At 36.5% G+C, this 18961-nt stretch overlaps 2 protein-coding genes across 3 annotated transcripts; both read right to left on the bottom strand.

The window, feature by feature from the left end:
• Window positions 1–1221: 1221 nt before the first annotated feature.
• Window positions 1222–8278, bottom strand: LOC124376962 (tripartite motif-containing protein 16-like). Of its 2 annotated transcripts, none has more exons than XM_046836188.1 (6): window positions 7631–8278; window positions 7411–7506; window positions 5839–6072; window positions 4497–4656; window positions 4078–4137; window positions 1222–2557 (listed from the first exon to the last, which is right to left on the bottom strand). In XM_046836188.1, the coding sequence occupies exons 1-6, from the start codon at window positions 8228–8230 to the stop codon at window positions 1980–1982; spliced, it is 1728 nt and encodes a 575-aa protein (XP_046692144.1). In that variant the 5' UTR covers window positions 8231–8278; the 3' UTR covers window positions 1222–1979. The 2 variants fall into 2 exon arrangements, with proteins under 2 accessions (XP_046692144.1, XP_046692143.1); XM_046836187.1 differs by having other exon boundaries at window positions 4078–4140; window positions 7631–8274.
• A 2742-nt stretch (window positions 8279–11020) lies between these two features.
• Window positions 11021–16006, bottom strand: LOC124376561 (E3 ubiquitin/ISG15 ligase TRIM25-like). The gene is made up of 6 exons (XM_046835717.1): window positions 15349–16006; window positions 15054–15149; window positions 14706–14939; window positions 14352–14511; window positions 12715–12774; window positions 11021–12548 (listed from the first exon to the last, which is right to left on the bottom strand). Exons 1-6 carry the CDS (start codon window positions 15940–15942, stop codon window positions 12019–12021), a joined length of 1674 nt encoding a protein of 557 aa, XP_046691673.1. The 5' UTR covers window positions 15943–16006; the 3' UTR covers window positions 11021–12018.
• Between the last annotated feature and the right edge of the window lie 2955 nt (window positions 16007–18961).

Raw genomic sequence — 18961 nt, 5'->3', positions numbered from 1 at the left:
ATGGTTTATTTAAAATAAGACATTTTGAGCTTTCTATTCATATATTTATTATGTCTGTAAGGCAAGTATTCACTGAGAAATCAATAAGTTGTTTTATTTATGTGCCTCCTGTCTGTTTTCTTTATTTTACAAATGCACAGAGATTTGTTGTTATTCTGAGTGTATTCGAATAAAAGTAGACCCTTTACAGATGTGAATGATGTATTGCTCTTATCTGAACGATTAAAAAGACAGTAATTTAAGTTAGTTTTAGCATAATGAAGAAAAAATGCCGGTGTGTTTGTCGACCCCAGAGGGTTAATTGCCCAATGTGCATCATGGTGGATTGTGGTGTTTAATTTGAGACTTAGCTCATCAGTAAAACATGTTTAGTGATTAAAATTATCATATTATTATATAAAGTTTATTTATTTATTCCATATCTGAGTAAAGAAAGGACTTCTCATTTGTATTTATTTATTTATTTATTTATACATACTTTTAATAAAAATAGGCGAACAGAAATGCGTGCTGAATTAACCGCCCGTTAATAAAATTTATGTCGTTAAAATGAATTTGCATTTGAATTTACACATCCCTTTATGTATATATGTTTAACGGGTATCTGCGAGAGTGAAAGGGAAAGTTTATAGGACTGACGATCCACTGTGGGGACTATGTCACCAAACAGATTAAAACTAAAGTAACAAGTCTGGTTTAAAAATGTAAGAAGTAGAAAAAAAATCAGAAAAATAAACAATGAAGTAAAGTACTGATACCAGAAAAATCTACAGTAAAAAAGGACAGTAACAAAGTATTTGTACTTCATTACTTCCCACCTCTGAACAATACACAATAGTACAATCAAATAGTCACAATATCACATTTGTGAGGAATCTCAGGTTGTTTGGAAATGGCCTTATAACCCTTCCCAGGCTGATACAGTTGTTTTTGTTTGAGGTTGCCTAATGTAGAGACACACCTCAGAGTTTCCTGAGGTAGTCACACTTCTTGGTGATTAACTAATCTTTTGCTTTTATTAGTAACAACTGGTTCCCTTAACGATTGTTGTAGTAGGATAGGAGTACTTACTTTTTTCCACCTACTTTTTGAATATTGGTTTACTCTTCAAAAATTGCAACATATATTTATGCACTTAACAGTAAACACACAAACACTATACACAATCATACAGTCAAATAGTCACAACAGTGTTGTGAACAAAATGTAACCAAGAACACATTTTAACTTTGAACTTTTATTTGTTCCAAAAAAATAAATAAAATAATACTTGATTCAATATAAATTCTAAAATTCTTATGTTTCTAAAATGCAAATATTCTTTAGCAATTTCTTGATCTGCATGCTGGTGAAATAAAAGAAATATGCTGTGCACTATTATTGTAGATTTAGAGAATGTAAAATTAGCAATAATTAAATTTCATAATTGAATACAGAGGTCACAATCATGATCGTAGATCAATTTGAACAAAATAACGATGGCAACACATAGAGTAGTTTTGATTTCAGTCAATTTTGTCAAAAAAGTAAACCCGTCAAACTGCATGCTGATTGGGATGTTACAGCTAAACACACTGAATAACTCTTGCAGAATGAATGATAGGAGCAATAAGGAGGTCTAAATTAGCATCATACATGCAGAGAAGGAAGAAAGGGGCAGAACACAGTCATGTGTCTATAGTACTACAAGCGGTAGGTATGGTTTAAGGGAAGGAACCTTTCTTATAGGATTCACAAGGGGGAACATGGTGGCATTAAAATGTTATCCTTCACATTTTTTAGCATTGAAGCAGCACTGCCAACAAACAGTCATACATTGTATTTGAAATAAACTCGAAGAAGGGGATGGTCTTAGATCTGTCTAGGTCTTATGTTTCTAAGATTATCAATATTTAGAATAAGCTAGTGATGAATAAGCAAATCACACTTTTAACCTATGGAATTTGTTTCTCTTTCATTTTAAAATCTACCACCGTAACTCATTTCTTCTTCAAACACTGAGCACCATCAGTGGTAGTCATAGCCTCTGAGGCCTGAAGGTAAATCTTTGCAGAAGAGCCAGTTCCTATCCCAAACCCAGCGTACAAGGGCTGGGTGAATGCAGTTGTGACTTTATGAATTAGGGTCATTTTATCAGAAACACTGTAAATGGACAGAGTTCCTGCCTTTTGGTCAAGATAAACTCCAATTCTTTGGGAAATTGGACCAGAGACATTAATCTTGGTATTATTTTGCCAAAAACAGTATCCTTTAGGATATCGAACTAATCTCCATGACTGTGTGTTATGTCCAAAACGAGACTCGTTTTGCGATCCTTTTCTGTTAATGCTTTTATAAGATACAGCAATGGAAACTCCATTTTTACCATTAACCTCAACCTCCCAGTAAGCACGTGGAGGCATTCTCTGCTTACAGAGCACTTGTAGAAACTCTGCAAATCGCTCAGGATGATCAGGGTATTCATGCTTCCGATTACCAGATGTCACATACGTGTTATCATTGGCCAGCTCGAGGAAACAATGTGCTGTATTGGGATCAAGTGATAGCTCACAAGTATCTGGAAGAATGATAAAGAACAATAAAATAATAATTAATAACAGTGACATAACACTTATGTAACTTGAATAAAGGTGATAAAAGGTTTATGATATTTGAATCAGGAAGTGGAAAAATGAAAAGCATAATATAATATTTTACTTAATGCAGTGACACATTTATGAGGAATCTCAGATTGTTTGGAAACGACCTTATAACTCTTCCCATAACGATCAGTATTAATAATCGTTTTTTTGAGGTTGGTTGGTGTAGAGATACATCTTTAACCTTGATGATTAAAAAATATTGTTCATTTTATTAGTAAAAACTGCCTGCTAACTACTCTTTCAATGATAGTAGTTATTTTTTCGCACCTGTTTTTTGAATGTTGGGTTAAAAATTGCTACATATATTTGTGCACTTTAATGTTTTTTCATATTAGTGTTGTTGTGGTCACCTAATGTTTCTCACACACACACACACACACACACACACACACACACACACACACACACACACACATATATATATATATATATATATATATATATATATATATATATATATATATATATATATATATATATATTTGCATATGAGCAAAAGATTTTACCAAATATAGATTGGGTCACATGACTTGGTTCATGGTTTAAGATCATTCAGTCATCCTGATGCAAACCCTAATGGATGCCCAAGGCGCATTTACTTTAATATGATAAATGATAATAAAAGTAAAAGTCAAAATACTATTTACGACCAATATATATAGAAGCTGATGAAAAAGAAAAGCTCACTTGTATTTTCATAATGCTTTTATGAAATGTTAAACTGTACATATATCTTGTGAGATGTTGCCAGATTAAGCACAGTTAAAAGATTGAGGGTAAAGTTTTTTTTATATAATAATATATAATAATATACAGACAGAATATATAATAATAGACATAATATACACCTATTCTTAATACTGTGAATTATTTTTTCTTTGATCTTCAAGAAATCAGATTTAAGCTTGTAAACACTACAAAAAGCATGATCCTCGTAAATCCTTCCTTCTAGGAGAGACTTGTCTTGATGCATATAAGAAAAACCTTTCCAATATTTCCAGGGTTTCGGCACTGAAAAAAATTTACTAGTTTCTAGGTCTCTCTTGTATCTCTACACTACAAAATGCATTACACTTTTTTCAAGCTACTTCAATGGCATTATGAACAAAAATAAGTGGACCAATCATATGAAAATAAATGATGTATGTCTTATTATGTACAATTTCCTCAATGTCTCTTGTACCTTATTAGATGATCTCAAATTAAATCATGTCATGTGACATGCTCAGAAGACCAAGATTAGTCTCTAATGAATAATAACAGTATTTGTGTAACATTTTGAATGATTCCTTTAAAATAATGAACAAAGCGAACATATCCTGTGCTAAACACTGCCTATGTGTATTATTCCCAAAATGGCAGCTTATTACAATGGGCTATGAACAGATTTATGTTTTAATTAATCAAGATCACTATTTACACCAATGAAACTTACATTTCAGGAATTCCGCCCTGGTCTTTGGCTCAGGCATTACAATGATCTGGTTGAAGATCACTACTGAAACAAACAAACAAACAAACAAATAAATCAAATGTACACCTGATAGTCACACCCCAAAACAATTACCTTGGTGAACATCCCATTCCAAACCATAAGCATTAATGTGGAGTTATAATTTAATTCTTCTAGAAAAGCTTTTTTCACTAGATTTTGGATTATGTTCATAAGGATTTCTGTTTATTAAGCCACAAGAGCAAAAGTTATGTATATTAAGGAACCTTAGTTCATAGGCATTCATGTTCAAGTACAGTTATGTTCTTCAAGTTTGTCTGTGATGGTCATTCTCTGATGGTCAGATGTCCAGGAAATTAAGGTGATATAGAATGTTATTTGAATCCATATCAAATGCTCACCATTTTCTGAAATATTCTCAACTTTTTCCTTGCAGAATTCTTCTACTTCCTCCTTTAATTGGATGATAGATTTCTTAAAATTGTCGAATGACGACTGGCGATTGTAATCCACCTTGAAAGAATCATCAGTTTCCAGTTCAGAACCCAGGAACTGAAATCTCTAAAACAGACAGACAGACAGAAAGACAGAGAGAGTGAGAGAGTGAGAGAGAGAGAGAGAGAGAGAGAGAGAGAGAGAAAGAAAAGCAGGATAAACCACTTGTAATGTGTTACTATTTTTCCATAGTCTAAAATCTTTTACACTTATCTTAATTTCGACAGTTAAAAACATTGGGTTATGCATGCAGGTTGCAGATGTATTTCCTCTTTGGCATTGTGCTAGTACACCTGAATGCTCCAGACAAGCAAACTGATAAAGCTTGGGCTTTTATAGAGTTGGTCACACTTGATCATCATCAATTAGTCAAAGGAACTTTATTAGCAACACCTGGCTGCTTCTTAGCCCCTTAAATCCTATCTTAGAGGTTAAGGTGTACTTAGTTTTTACACAAGTTTTTGTCATATGGAATTATTCATCTGATATTGCATTTACCTAACTTTAAAACCTGATAAGACCAGGTGATTTTTGATTATGTCCTGGTATGTAAAACTGTAGAACTCAAAGACTATAAAAGTGACCCCACTTTTATTTTCACAAGACTGTAATTGAGTGCCTTGCTCAAGGGCACAGAAGTTGCAGCTTGATCGTGCTGAAATTTGAACACCGTAACCCAAGCTATAATGAGCTATAATTCCCCAGCTCATCCAAAAGTTCTTCAGTGGGGTTGAGATCAGGGCTCTGTGCAGAACACTTAAGTTCTTCTAGTCTGGTCAGATGTCTACATACAATACGTTTGACTGTACTGTTTATTTTTAGAATGAACCATGGTTACAGGTTGCTAATGAACATTAATCATAATCACATTTGGTCAGTAGCTGAGTTAATTTTTTAATTTAGTCTAGAAACACAAGTTCAGAACATAATTTTTACATTCATTTGACAGGTTTTATGTGTACAGTAAGATCATGCGATGTAAACACCTTAGAAAGAAAGAGACTGTGTTAACTCTGACTGATTCCCAATATAATATGATGCAATATTCCATCCAAAGATTACAATGGCTTATAGAATTGTCTAATAGGTATAAAAATTGGGTAAATCATTGGGTATGACCATTAGATCTCATCCCAACTAAGCATATATAAAACATTTTAAACTGAAGTGTTAGACATTGCTCTTTACAACAATTATGAAAACCCCTCTTCTGGAGGCTTGACAGCCTAAAAAGACATGTGATGTTACCTGGAGAAAATGGACGTATCCACTGGTTTGTGACAACTTTTCTAGCTGGGCTTGTTTTTTCTTAACGTCAGCGATCTCCGTCTCTAGCTGTTTCAGTACTTCTGCAGTTTGAGCCAGTTCAGCTTTCTCTTGAGCTCTGATCAGGTTGGTGACCTCAGATCGTCTTTTCTCAATAGACATGAGAAGCTCGTTGAAGATTTTCTCAGTGTCTTCAACTGCTTCTTGTGCAGACCGCTGCAAAAAGAAGAAAAGACAGTTGGGAGAGGAGGAAAATATGGAAATTGCACTAGACTTTCAAATGTGTTCTAATTGTTGTTTGTGGCACACAGAAAAATCATGGTAAAGAAATGTACTTAAAAGAATACAAATGCTTTGTTGCTTGTACAGCTTGAACATTGGCACATTTATGTCCTGATATGGTTTCAAATTCCATCCTGATATTTTTCCATATTCTTCCATAAACCTTCACTGATGTTCTGCATGTGGGGTGTATGATCAGGACACAAAGGATACAAAGGTACATTTCTACCACTAGGGGCGCATAAATGTTCTTTTATAGGTACAAACAAGAAGGTACAAAAATGTGGCAATGTTCAGAGGTGAGATTAAAATGAATGTTTGTTTTTTTTACTTTTTGACATGATACTGTAATTTTTTGAAGATCCTTTTTGAAAGATCGCTTTGCTCCGTTGCCTTCTGTTTCATTCTGGTTCAAAATCTGATTCGTATTTTAGTAAAGAAAGTCATATTGAAACTTGTTATGGAGTAAGTTTTGCAGTCAAGTATCTGCGGTTTTACACAAGTATGATTATCGGTTTTTCTTTATAGACAGGAGGCGGAGCTGGAGGTAGCAGAGGTGAAGATTTAGAGGTTTTCGTTGGGAGTGATGAGGATGGACAGAATTAGAAATTAGTTTATAAGAGGGACAGCGCATGTAAGACATTTTGGTGACAAGGTGATGGAGGTGAGATTGAGATGGTTTGGACATGTGCAGAGGAGGGACATGGGGTATATCAGTAGAAGAATGCTGAGGATGGAGTAACCAGGAAGGAGGAAAAGAGGAAGACAAGGAGGAGGTTTATGGATGTGGTGAGGGAGGACATGCAGGTAGTTGGGTTGAAAGAGGCAGATGTAGTGACTGTACTAACTGGAAACATTTGTTTGCCAAATGCCATAAATGTAATTTTTTCTCCAAAGTTAATCGAAATAAACCTTATAACAATACAATTCTACTTAGACATTCTTTCCCTTATATACAATATTCATATGTTCATATGTGCAATGTTCATAAAGTCTTCAGACTGTTTACTTCAAGTTTGGAACTTTTTGGAACTTTTTTCCTTTTCTTTTTTTCCCCCATTCTTTTTCTCTATTTATTTTATCAGTAGACAGAATCAAGACAGAATCAAGGATTTTTTTTTTTTTCAAAATACAATACTACTGATTTTATTTTATTATTAGCACTTTTTTTTATTCTATGTAAAAACGTTTTATATGGCAGGTTTAGCATCAATGTGCACGAGCTGAGTAGCACACAGGCCAAAAGTGAGAAGTGAAATTTGTCATGCTTACCTTGTAGGCATCTATAACATCCTTCAACTCCTGCAGCGTCTTCTCTCTCATTTTAATTTTAGTCTGATATTTGTGCTGTAGATCCTTAAAGTAGCTCTGTTAATGCAAAAGGTATTTAGTCACTTTTAAGTATGGACACAAAGAGCAAGCTTCAAATGATTCTACTCTACTTTATGTGTGTAATTTCAAAGCAGTTTGCAATTACACACTGAGCACATACCTGTTTTTTGATCCACTCTTCTTGAACTGGGACTATATCGTGATCTCCATGTTTGTCCACTGAACACTGGTAGCAAATCACTCTCTGGTCATTGCGGCAGAACATCTCAAGAAGCTTGTTATGTTGAGCACATGTTTTCTCATGGAGGTTACCCAGGGCTTTGATGAGCGTGTGCTTCTTGAAGGCAGGTGATTCATGATGAGCCTGAACATGCACATCGCAGTATGAGGCCAGGCATGTCAGGCAGGACTTCACCGCTTTCTCTTTCACCCCAATGCAAGAATCACACTCCACATCTTCAGCTTCAATGGAAATGATGTCTAAAGCTTGAGCAAATGATGTCTGATGTTCTTGCTTCTCCAGTCTGGCTATAATCTCAGTCAGCACATTGTTCTTGCGGAGGACAGGTCTTGGAGTGAACGTCTCTCTGCATTGTGGACAGCTGTAGGCTTTCTTCTGGTCTTTTGCATCCCAATAGCCATTGATGCACACCATGCAGAAACTGTGTCCACATGGAGTAGTCACAGGCTTGTTTAGTAGACTCAGGCAGATTGAACAATTCAAATGTTCCTGACCGATTGAAATGCTTGCTTCTGCCATTTTGCTGCACACGGAGGTTTATTATCACTTTCGTTTTCTCTGAAATGACTTAGAGGAGTCTCTGAGTCAAAGTAAAAGCAAAAGCACTTTATTATTCATGGATCTAGAATTTGTGACGAGTACCGAACAAGTAGGTGGTAACATTTTGAACCATTTTAGGACCCGTGATTTAGGATTAAAATGCACAGAAAGCACAAAAAGAGAAAGCTAGGGCACTATGTTCTCGAGCCAACATGAGACTCAGCTACAGGACTAACATAGTTTCAAGTTTAACTGCAGAAATATGTAAAGAGAATTGGTATAATAAAAAAAGAAATGAAATAAGTAAATTAGCTAACGAATTAGTTTTTTTCCCTTCTACTCTTATTGCAATACTACTTCTTCCCATTAGGGGTCGCCAAAGCGGATCATATTGCAGTACTACTGTATCTGTGAATCAACCTGTCTAATACTATGTTAATTTGTCATTTTACTGCACAATTATTTGAAAAGAAAAATGCCAAAATCACTTTAGCAACAAAACTTTAGTAACTCTTTGGGCACTAAAGGGAAAGAAATGATGAGGGGTAGAATTCAGGCAGGTGGGTTAAAATAGGCCGGCTCAAATAATACCCCCCTGACTACTAAAGCTGTCCATGTTAATAGAATGAAAAGTAGTGTTTTACACGTTCAATATTACTTGTGCAAGTGTATCTGACCCATTTTAGTGACTCTTTGGATATGCAGACAGAAGAAATAGGGGGTAAAATCAAGGCAGGTGGGTTCAAAAAGCAAATGATTAATGAGTTTATACTGCCATCTACAGGAGACTGCATACGTTTTTGTCAAATTTAACTTGGTGGAAGCATTTGACTGAACTTTCCGTGTTGTGAGTGCCATCTACAGGGGGGGCAGGGGGGATGTAGTCTTCATCCAGGAGAGTCGGAATTAGGCGAAACACTGGTCCCAATCACAAACCTGAATTCCATACCAGATCAATCGAGGCCCAGGTTTACCAACGACCACCATGGGTATTGTTAGCCAACAGGGAACCGGTGGAAATTGGGCTACTGTTGGCCAAAGGAGAGGAGGAAGATGTCTACAGAGACAGCAGGGAAAGGAGAAATGGAGGAGATGGGAGGTTTGGGTTGGTACTTTAAATGTTGGTAATATGACTGGTAAAGGGAGAGAGATATGATGAGCTGATATGATGGAGAGTAGAAAGGTAGATATGTTGTATGTTCAGGAGACCAAGTGGAAAGGAAGTAAGGCCAGAAACATTGGAGGTAGGTTTAAATTGTTGTACCATGGTGTGGATGGAAAGAGAAATGGTGTAGGGGTGATTCTGAAGTAAAAGTACAGTAAGAATGTAGTGGAAGTGAAGAGAGTTTTTGATGATGAACATGAAGCTGGATGTTGAAGGGGTGATGATAAATGATAAAAAAGGAGGAAGTGAGAGCAGCGATTAGGAGGATGAAGAGTGGAAAGTTGGTTGGGCCAGATGACATACCGGTAGAAGCATGAAGATGTTTAGGAGAGATGGCAGTGGAGTTTTTAACCAGGTTGTTCAACAAGATTTTGGAAGGTGAGGATGCCTGAGGAATGGAGAAGGAGTGTGCTGGAACCGATCTTTAAGAATAAGGGAGATGTGCAGACATGCAGTAACTACAGGGGTATAAAGCTGATCAGTCACACCATGAAGTTATGGTAAAGAGTAGTAGAAGCCAGGTTGAGAGAAGAGGTGACCATCTGTGAGCAACAGTATGGTTTCTTGCCTAGGAAGAGCACCACAGATGCCTTATTTGCTTTAAGAATGTTGATGGAAAAGTATAGAAAAGACAGGGTGTAGAGGGAGGAGTTGTGGTATTGTAGGAGGAAGTCAGGTGTGTCAGAGAAGTATGTGAGGGTGGTGCAGGACATGTATTAGGACAGTGTGACAGCAGTGAAGTGTGCAGTAGGAACGACAGACTGGTTCAAGTTGGAGGTTGGACTGTATCAGGGATCGGCTCTGAGCCCTTTCCTGTTTGCAGTGGTGATGGACAGGTTGACGGACGAGGTCAGACAGGAGTCTCTGTGGACTATGATGTTTACGGATGATATAGTGATTTGTGGTGAGAGTAGTGAGCAGGTGGAGAAGAGCCTGGAGAGGTAGAGGTACGTGCTGGAGAGAAGGAGAATGAAAGTCAGTAGGAGTAAGACAGAGTACATGTGTGTGAATGAGAGGGAGGGCAGTGGAGTGGTGAAGGGGAGATTGCAGGGAGAAGAGGTGGAAAAGGTGGATGAGTTTAAGTACCTGTGGTCAACTGTGCAAAGTAAACACAAACGAGTGCGGTGCGGGACAACATGTGATGGGTGAACGCGGGTGTCTTAATTAAATCTTAAATATTTGAGCGGGACTGAAAAATAGGTCCCGTGCTGGTCTCTAGTGCAAGAAGGCTTGGGTAGGTGTGTATTAAATTGATATTTTAAATGTGGTTTTAATTTATTATTAAAGTACATCTGTTTAAACTCTGTCTCATATGCTGAGTCAGCTGTAGTCGAACCTGGGTGCCTTGTTGAATATTATTTCTCTGTAGAGGGGGGTTTCCTGGTAGAAAAACTAAACAAAAATTTGGAAATCCTTGGGATTAAGTATGACCTCCTGGCACCACACAATCACAGTGAGAACATGCTAAATTCCGCATAGACCTTACTCAAAGCTCAGGATCGAACCCCTGAGGATTTAGTCATTATTTACAAAAATAGAATGTATATATAATATATAATATTTTAGTACTTGTATCAGATGTTTAATTTGATCAGATAAAATTAAAAATACAAATACAAAACCAAATACACATTTTGCTAACATAAAAGAAAGCACAGACACACACACACACACACACACACACACACACACACACACACACACTTTCATATCATTTGACTTGTAGCACAAAAACAAATTCTCTTCCAGAATTAATATAGGCATAAAACAAACAAACAAAAACTATAGGCATAAAACAAACAAAAAACTATTTCTACAGGCTGCATTAATAACTTACATACGAAATAAATAAATATTAATATAAACAGGATTTGAACAACTTTTACAATTGTTAGCCCAGAACTAAGCAGTGACCCACTTACTTACTTAAATACTGGCTTCACAATGTTGGTTGTGGTTGTTTTTCACCTTAGGTTTCTTGTTTACATTATATATTTTTTTTATGTTCATGTGTTTTTGTTACTTGTTACCAGCTCTTTTTTATTTGCATTATAAATTATAAAGTATTTCCGTGCATGCATCCACTGTGCTTTCTATATGACACACAACTAAATAATAAATTACAAAGCATGTGTTTTACACCCGCGGACCCCAGCGTTTTTTGCGCCACGGACCGGTTTAATGTTAGACAAAATTTTCACAAACCGGCCTTTAAGGTGTGGCGGATAAATATAACAAAATAAAATGATACGATCGGCATAAAAACTGGTATTTTCTAAATATAATAATAAATGTGATTCCACTGTGTTGTTTTTTGTAAATTTTTCTAGTTTGGGGGTTTCAATTTAGCGGTAAATGTTTTACCGGCTGGAGCAATCCCTTTTAAGAAGGTAGTGGATGAAGGTAAATCATCGTTCAGAATCAGATAATAAATAAAACGGAAAAAATTGTAAGTTATGTAAGTTTTCTTTCTGTGCAGCCCGGTAACAATTGACCCATAGACCGGTGCCGGTCTGCGGCCCGGTGGTTGGGGACCAATGATTTACACAACTGCATAATACATTTCCCATAATACATATTTAGATGGATGAAAAAGCTTTCGTCATTCTACAGAGTAACACAACTTAGCAGTGGCAAGTGCATTGACCCAGAAACCAGGGTAAAGCGCCTCAGTGAACATGGTCTGGACTCTGTAGAGGAGAGTCATTGTGTCAGAGACGCTGAAAAATGACAGAGTTCCTGCACTGTGGTCTAAATACACTCCAATTCTAAATGATAACGGACCACAGATCTTGGTCTGAACGTCGTTGTGCCAGACCGACAACGTGGAGCTACATTCCAGACTCCAGGACTGAGCATTGTGTCCAAACCAGCATTCCTTCCCACGTCCTTTTCTGCAGATCCCTTTATACGATACTGAGATGTACACCCATCCACCCCTGCTCCATTCAACCTCCCAGTAACAGCGTCCACTTACACTCTGTTTACACAGCACCTGACCATAACCACCAAATCTGTCTGGATGACTTGGGTATTGGTTTAATCCCCCACTGCGGGACACTTTCCTGTAATTCTCTGAAAGCCATAGTGCCTCATTTGCCGTGTTAGGGTCCAGGGTCAGGTGACAAAAATCTAAAGAACATTAAAAAAAAATTATTCAAACATGATATATACTGTATATTTCCACATATTTAGTTATAAAACCTAAAACACACACACACACACAAACACACACATTATATATATATATATATATATATATATATATATATATATATAAACGTTCATTTACACTTACACTGAAGAAATTCCTCTCTGGTCTTTGGTTCACTGGGTAAAATCATCTGAATCTTGGCAACTATTAAGGTATAATGACAAATATACAAGTTATGACCCTAAATGCATAATTTTGTGTATTTCAAAGGTAACATTAAAATATACAGGATTCATGTTTTACTACCAAATAAAAAAATATTCATAAACTTGTCACTGTAGTTAATAAATTACTAAATCATTGAATTCTACTGATAGACAACTAGTTAGCTATCTGTTTCTATAACAATAAGTCAGTCCATCACTTAAAAGGTAAACACCAATAAATCATAGGTGACCAAATCTTCCATCATTATCAGCACTGACATGCATTTTACATTCGATGGCCTAAAGTATGTGTAGACCTGAACATCACACCCAAATGTGGATCTTGCCACAAATTGCATACACTGTAAATAGATGATTTTGCACGTTGTTACGCTATAATTTCCCTTCACTATAATTACACTTTACAAGCCTGATCCAGCATGACATTTCTCCTGTACACCAGGTTTATCATGAACACAAGTTTGGAGTGCAAGAAATAGTGTCTTGCACAAAGCCCTGAACTTAACTTCACTGATCACTTTTTTTTTTTTTTTTAAAGATGAACTGGAACACCGATTAAACCTCAGATCTCTTCATCAACATCCTAATGATCACAAATCTGCACAGATATAACAGCTAAAAGGAACTTAATCTTGAATGAGATGTTTACTATTTACATATAGATGTGAGGGTCAGGTGTCCACAAACTTTTGTTCGTATAGCCTACATGGGCACTGATATGTTTATCAAGAAAACCAGTGTTGATCATATTTCGAACACTAGGTTGAGCAGTGGTGAAAAGTGTTTGAGAAAATGTACTGCGCTACTGTACTGAAGTAATTTTTGGGTCAGTTTTACTGAGTATCAAAGATAAAAGCACTTTTTACTCTCTATTAAACTACATTTATGATTCAATATGTACTTTTTAGTGCACAATATTTGAACTGAAAATGACTGTTGACATTTACATTTTGCGCCTCTACCGAAGATGTCATTAAGGCTCGACACTCCCCTACCCGCATCTGCTGCCTGTAAGCGACTTTGTAGCACCACCGGACTCATTTTTAGTCCAAAAAGAGATTGAATAAACTCCAAAAACTTGAAGAAGAACCAGCTTTTGTTGAAGTTTAATACAAAATAAAATATTGCTCCTTTTAGATTGAGAGCTGCATCAAATCTCTGTCTCTGGTTTTACCTTCATTTGTCCATTAAATATTGCACCTTTACACTACCATAATACATATATTGTATTTTTGTATATTTATATTTATACATTTTATACATTTTTATACATTTCATTGATCCTGTACTTGTACTCTGCACAATGACAATAAAGTAAAATATAATCTTATCTAATCTAACATGGTGGACCAATCAGGTAGGAGTGTCTAATAAAGTAACTTTTCCCTTGGGGTCATAAAAACCCTTTCTTTTTGTAGTAAAAGAATAATAGTAATAGAAGAGGAAACAACATGATACATATATATGTATTGTTTTTTACACCATAATTATATGCACATGTAAGTATACAGTTTTATGTAAGTATATTCGTTTTATGAAGTTTTTTTGTTTTACCATTTGGGTTGATTTTGTTGAATTCTTTTTTGCAGAATTTCTCAAATTGCTCTTTCAGGTCAGATAGACTTTTCCTCATGCCGTCAAAAGAAATATGTTGATTGATCGTCATCCTGGGTAAGTCCTTAGTTTTAGGAGTGGAACACATGGACTGAAAACTCTGTATTAAAACCATAAATAAAGGGAATTCTTGTGAAAATAAGATCAGACTAGCAGATATGGGTGTGTTAGGGTGGCAGCATTAAAGAATGTTCTCTTGTACATTAGGGTTTGACAAAGACATTTTGTAATTACTACATTTACATGACTAATCACATGTTTACTGTAGAGGTTGAACTTCCACAAAGGTCATACCTGGAGGAAATGCACATGGTCCTCTGTGTCCAATAGCAGTTCCAGCTCAGTGTCTTTCTTCTTAAGGTCAGCAATCTCTTGTTCCAGCTGCTTCTGCAGTCCCACAGCTTGATCCAGTTCAACTTTCTCCTGCTCTCTGATAAGCTCGGTTATCTCATAACACTTTTCTTGAATGACGGTAAACAGCTCAGTAAAGATTCTCTCATTTTCCTCCACTGCTGCCTGTGAAGAGCTCTGGTAAGAGAAGAATGTATGAGTTCCAGCCCCTAAATAAGTTGTTTGGCTCGTATTTACAGAAAAAAACTGACTGAAATTCATCGCTCCAGCAATCCTAGGATTGGTACCTACCTTAAGAGTGTTTACAGCCTGTTTAAGGTCTTGCAGTTTCTTCTCCTTCTCAAGGATTTTCTGCTGCGATTTCCTCTGCATGTCTCTTATCTGCTTCTGTGGTAGATTATGATTTGTAAAGGACATGTATGGAATAGGGAAAGGAATAAAACTATCAGCCAGCAATTAAACAAGCCTTATGCATTATATAAAAAAAAACAAAAAAACAATATTGTTGTTATTGAAGTGAACATGTCTATTCAAACGTCTCATATCAGATTACAGTTTCTTACAAATCACAAAACACTCTTTGTACCTGTTTTTCGGTTCTTTCCGAAGCAACCGATGTGGCATTGTGGCCTTTATGGTCATCCAACATACACAATGCACAAATGATTTTCTGGTCTGTTCGACAGTAGAAATCTACCAACTTGTCATGACGCGCACAGACTTTATCTTGAAGATGTTTGCATGCCTGGACCAGCTTATGCTTCTTAAAAACAGGAGATTCGAAGTGAGACACGAGATGAGTTTTACAGAAAGAAGCCAGGCACACCAGACATGACTTGACTGCCTTTTCTCTGCTCCCAGTACAAATATCACATTCCACATCTCCCCATTCTGAGCTGTAATAAGTAGCAGAAGCGGCGCTTATGTCTTTCAACTTGAGCTTTTCCACAACTTCAGCCATAGCATTATTCCTACGCAGTACAGGTCTCGGCATGAACGTCTCTCTGCACTGGGGGCAGCTGTATACCCCCTTCTGAAGAGGCTGATCCCAAAAGTCATTAATACACACCATACAAAAGCTGTGGCCGCATGGAGTAGTTACTGGATCCTTCAGCAAATCAAGGCAGATTGAACAGCTGAACTGAAGATGGTCCACTGAAATATTGCTGTCCTCAGCCATTTTACTAACATCAGAGAGAGAAAGAGAGCAGAGTTAAAGTGTTTTTACTTCCTTTAGTTGAAGTGCTCACTTCCTGATTATAGTGGTAGGTAGGTGGGACAAAGACAGGCATACCTTCAGGATCACTGTGGGTGTGACTGACATGTCAAATGAGGTGTTTCCAACTAAGTTTTTTTTTTTTTGAACACTGCATAGATCTGTTTTGTTGCAGTAATCCCCCTTCCCAACTTAAAAAAAAAAATAAAAAATTATAATAGTTCAATATTATAGGGTAGGATCAAGTGAAATATATAATGAAAGCAACACAGTAAATAGAGGACACTACACATTTATGTTGCATTTAAGATTTCCTTAAAATTATACAGTTTAACACTGCTTATTTAATACATTTGCTAAAATGGCAACTAGCCAATTTGCTTACTATTATTAAAAGATTGATTATTTACCTTGATTAGTTTCCATCATTTAGATATAGCCTGTTAATACACCCTATACCTGGACCTGATTCACTTTCTCCTGTTTTCTTTTTACCCCATTCAAATAGAAATTATATAGACAAAGAATGTATTTTGTAGCTAATGACCTCTTGATTTTCAACACCAAATCATGGATCGTCTGTAAAAATGCACTCTAAATAATATATATATATTTCCTGAGATTAGATAGTGCTTTAAGAACTGATTAATTTTCTAAACAATTTGCTGCACTACCAGAAACCAAATGATTATATGGTATATTATATCTCTAAACGAGTCTACACCGGCAGGATATGTTTATAAGCATGAGCCCTGTCAGACTGGTCGTGCGGGTGGTGTAGCTACCATTTATAGTGCCCTTCTTAATGTTAGTCAAAAATTAGGATTCAGGTCTCAATCATTTGAAGTGCTTGTTCTTAAATTTGTACTTTCAGACATACATAGAAAACCCCTACTATCTCTCGCTCTGGTCACCGTGTACAGACCCCCAGGACCCTACACTGATTTTCATCAAAAGTTTGCTCGTTTTCTTTTGGACCTTTTTCAGACCCCAATTTTGATAAAGTGCTGCTTGTAGGAGATTTTAATATGCATGTAGATGATGCAAACGATGCCCTAGGACTATCATTTGTGGACTTATTAAACTCTTTTGGGTTAAACAAAACATCACCAGACCAACTCATCGTTTTAATCACACACTAAACTTAATAATATCCCACAGACCAGACGTCACTGATATAGATATTTTACCTCAGAGTGATGACATCACAGACCACTACCTCATATTGTACACACTACCGGTAGAGCAGATTAGCCGTGTTTCACCGTGTTATCAACTTGGTAGGACTATTGTTCCGACCACTAAGGACAGATTCATAAATAACCTGCCTAATTTATCTCAATTTTTCACTAAACCCATAAATGCTAATAATCTTGATGAAATGGCTAACAACATAGAGCTTATCCTCACTACGCATGCCCTCAAGAGAACAGTCCGTAATCTGGAAAGAAAATGAAGGAAAACTAAATTGGAAGTATTTAGAATTCTGTATGAAGACAGTATGCTCAGCTACAGACAGGCGCTAAACACTGAACACCCGAGCAAACTCATAGAAAACAACCAAAACAATCCCAGGTTCCTTTTCAGTAAAGGAGCTAAATTAACAACAAATCAGGTATCTGAAAAATGTATTCCATCACAGTTTAGTAGTGAGGACTTTATGAATTCCTTCACTGAAAAAATGTATAGTATTAAAAAAACATTTGTGGCGGTCCAACCTCTAACAGCATCTCCTGACCCAATCATACCTAAAACTTCACAACTACACTGCTTTACATGTATAGGACAGGAAGAGCTGTATGATGTTATTACCAAAGCTAAATCAACAACATGTCAATTAGATCCCATTCCCACTCCCAGCTGGTGAGCCTCTTCTGAATATTATTAACTCCTCACTATCTTTAGGTCATGTCCCTAAACCCCTCAAATTATCAGTTATTAAGCCCCTCATTAAGAAACCTAATTTGGATCCAAACACGCTATCAAATTACAGACCCATTTCAAAGCTTCCAAAAGTTTCAGGCAGGTTTTAGGCCCCATCATAGCACAGAAACTGCTTTAGTTAAAATCACTAATGACCTGTTTTAGCTTCAGACCAAGGCTACATCCCTATGTTAGTTTTACTAGATCTTAGTGCTGCATTCGACAATCATTCGATCATGATCTTCTCCTAGATCGCTTACAAAATTACATCGGCATTCAGGGACAGGCATGAAGCTGGTTTAAATCCTACCTGTCTGATCGTATCCATTTTGTAGACTTAAATGAAGAGTTTTGCAGGTTAATGCAAGTGAATTATGGCGTGCCACAAGGTTCAGTTCTAGGACCCCTGCTTTTCACAATATACATGCTTCCCTTAGGAAATTATATTAGACGGCATGGGATTAGCTTCCACTGTTACACTGATGATACCCAGCTATATATCTCATCGCAACCAGACGATACAGCTCAATTCGCTCGGATAACTGAGTGTGTGTAAAAGACTGGATTACTCATAACTTTCTATTATTAAATTCTGATAAGAAGGAGATTTTCCTCATCCAAAAAAATACAGTACACTGAAGCTCCAGCATTTAAACCTGCATTTAGACGGATGTTCTGTAACTACTAGTTCAACAGTAAAAGTTCTGGGAGTTATTTTAGACACCAACTTGTCTTTTAAAAATCATATCAACCATGTTACAAAAACAGCCTTCTTCCACCTTGGAAATATCGCTAAGCTAAGAAACATGTTATCTATATCTGATACAGAGAAGCTGGTCCATGCGTTCATGACCTCCAGGATAGACTACTGTAATGCATTACTAGGTGGTTGAAAATATGATCCCCAATCTTATCATCCCTACACTGGCTACCCGTTTCTAAATTTCGAATTGACTACAAACTACTGCTTCTTACCTTCAGTGTAGTACAGTGGTTTAGCTCTCAATTATCTTTTCATTCTTCTATCACGCTACAATCCGTCACACTCCTTGAGATATCA

Source organism: Silurus meridionalis, chromosome 23 (assembly GCF_014805685.1).
Source record: "Silurus meridionalis isolate SWU-2019-XX chromosome 23, ASM1480568v1, whole genome shotgun sequence".
In the NCBI taxonomy this organism is placed as follows: domain Eukaryota; kingdom Metazoa; phylum Chordata; class Actinopteri; order Siluriformes; family Siluridae; genus Silurus; species Silurus meridionalis.
Note: the sequence above shows the minus strand (reverse complement) of the source record. Positions and strands in the feature narration are given on the sequence as shown.

Bases quoted from the DNA above. Each gene is read 5' to 3' on its own strand.
- LOC124376561 (XM_046835717.1), bottom strand. From the start codon at position 15,942: ATGGCTGAGGACAGCAATATTTCAGTGGACCATCTTCAGTTCAGCTGT. The intron at 15,150-15,348 runs GTACAAAGAGTG...AATCTACCACAG, and splicing joins CGGAAAGAACCGAAAAACAG to AAGCAGATAAGAGACATGCA. The intron at 12,775-14,351 runs GTAAAACAAAAA...ATACCTTAATAG, and splicing joins CAACAAAATCAACCCAAATG to TTGCCAAGATTCAGATGATT.
- LOC124376962 (XM_046836187.1), bottom strand. From the start codon at position 8,230: ATGGCAGAAGCAAGCATTTCAATCGGTCAGGAACATTTGAATTGTTCA. The intron at 7,507-7,630 runs GTATGTGCTCAG...TTGCATTAACAG, and splicing joins AAGAGTGGATCAAAAAACAG to AGCTACTTTAAGGATCTACA. The intron at 2,558-4,077 runs GTAAGTTTCATT...TCATTCTTCCAG, and splicing joins CAGGGCGGAATTCCTGAAAT to ATACTTGTGAGCTATCACTT.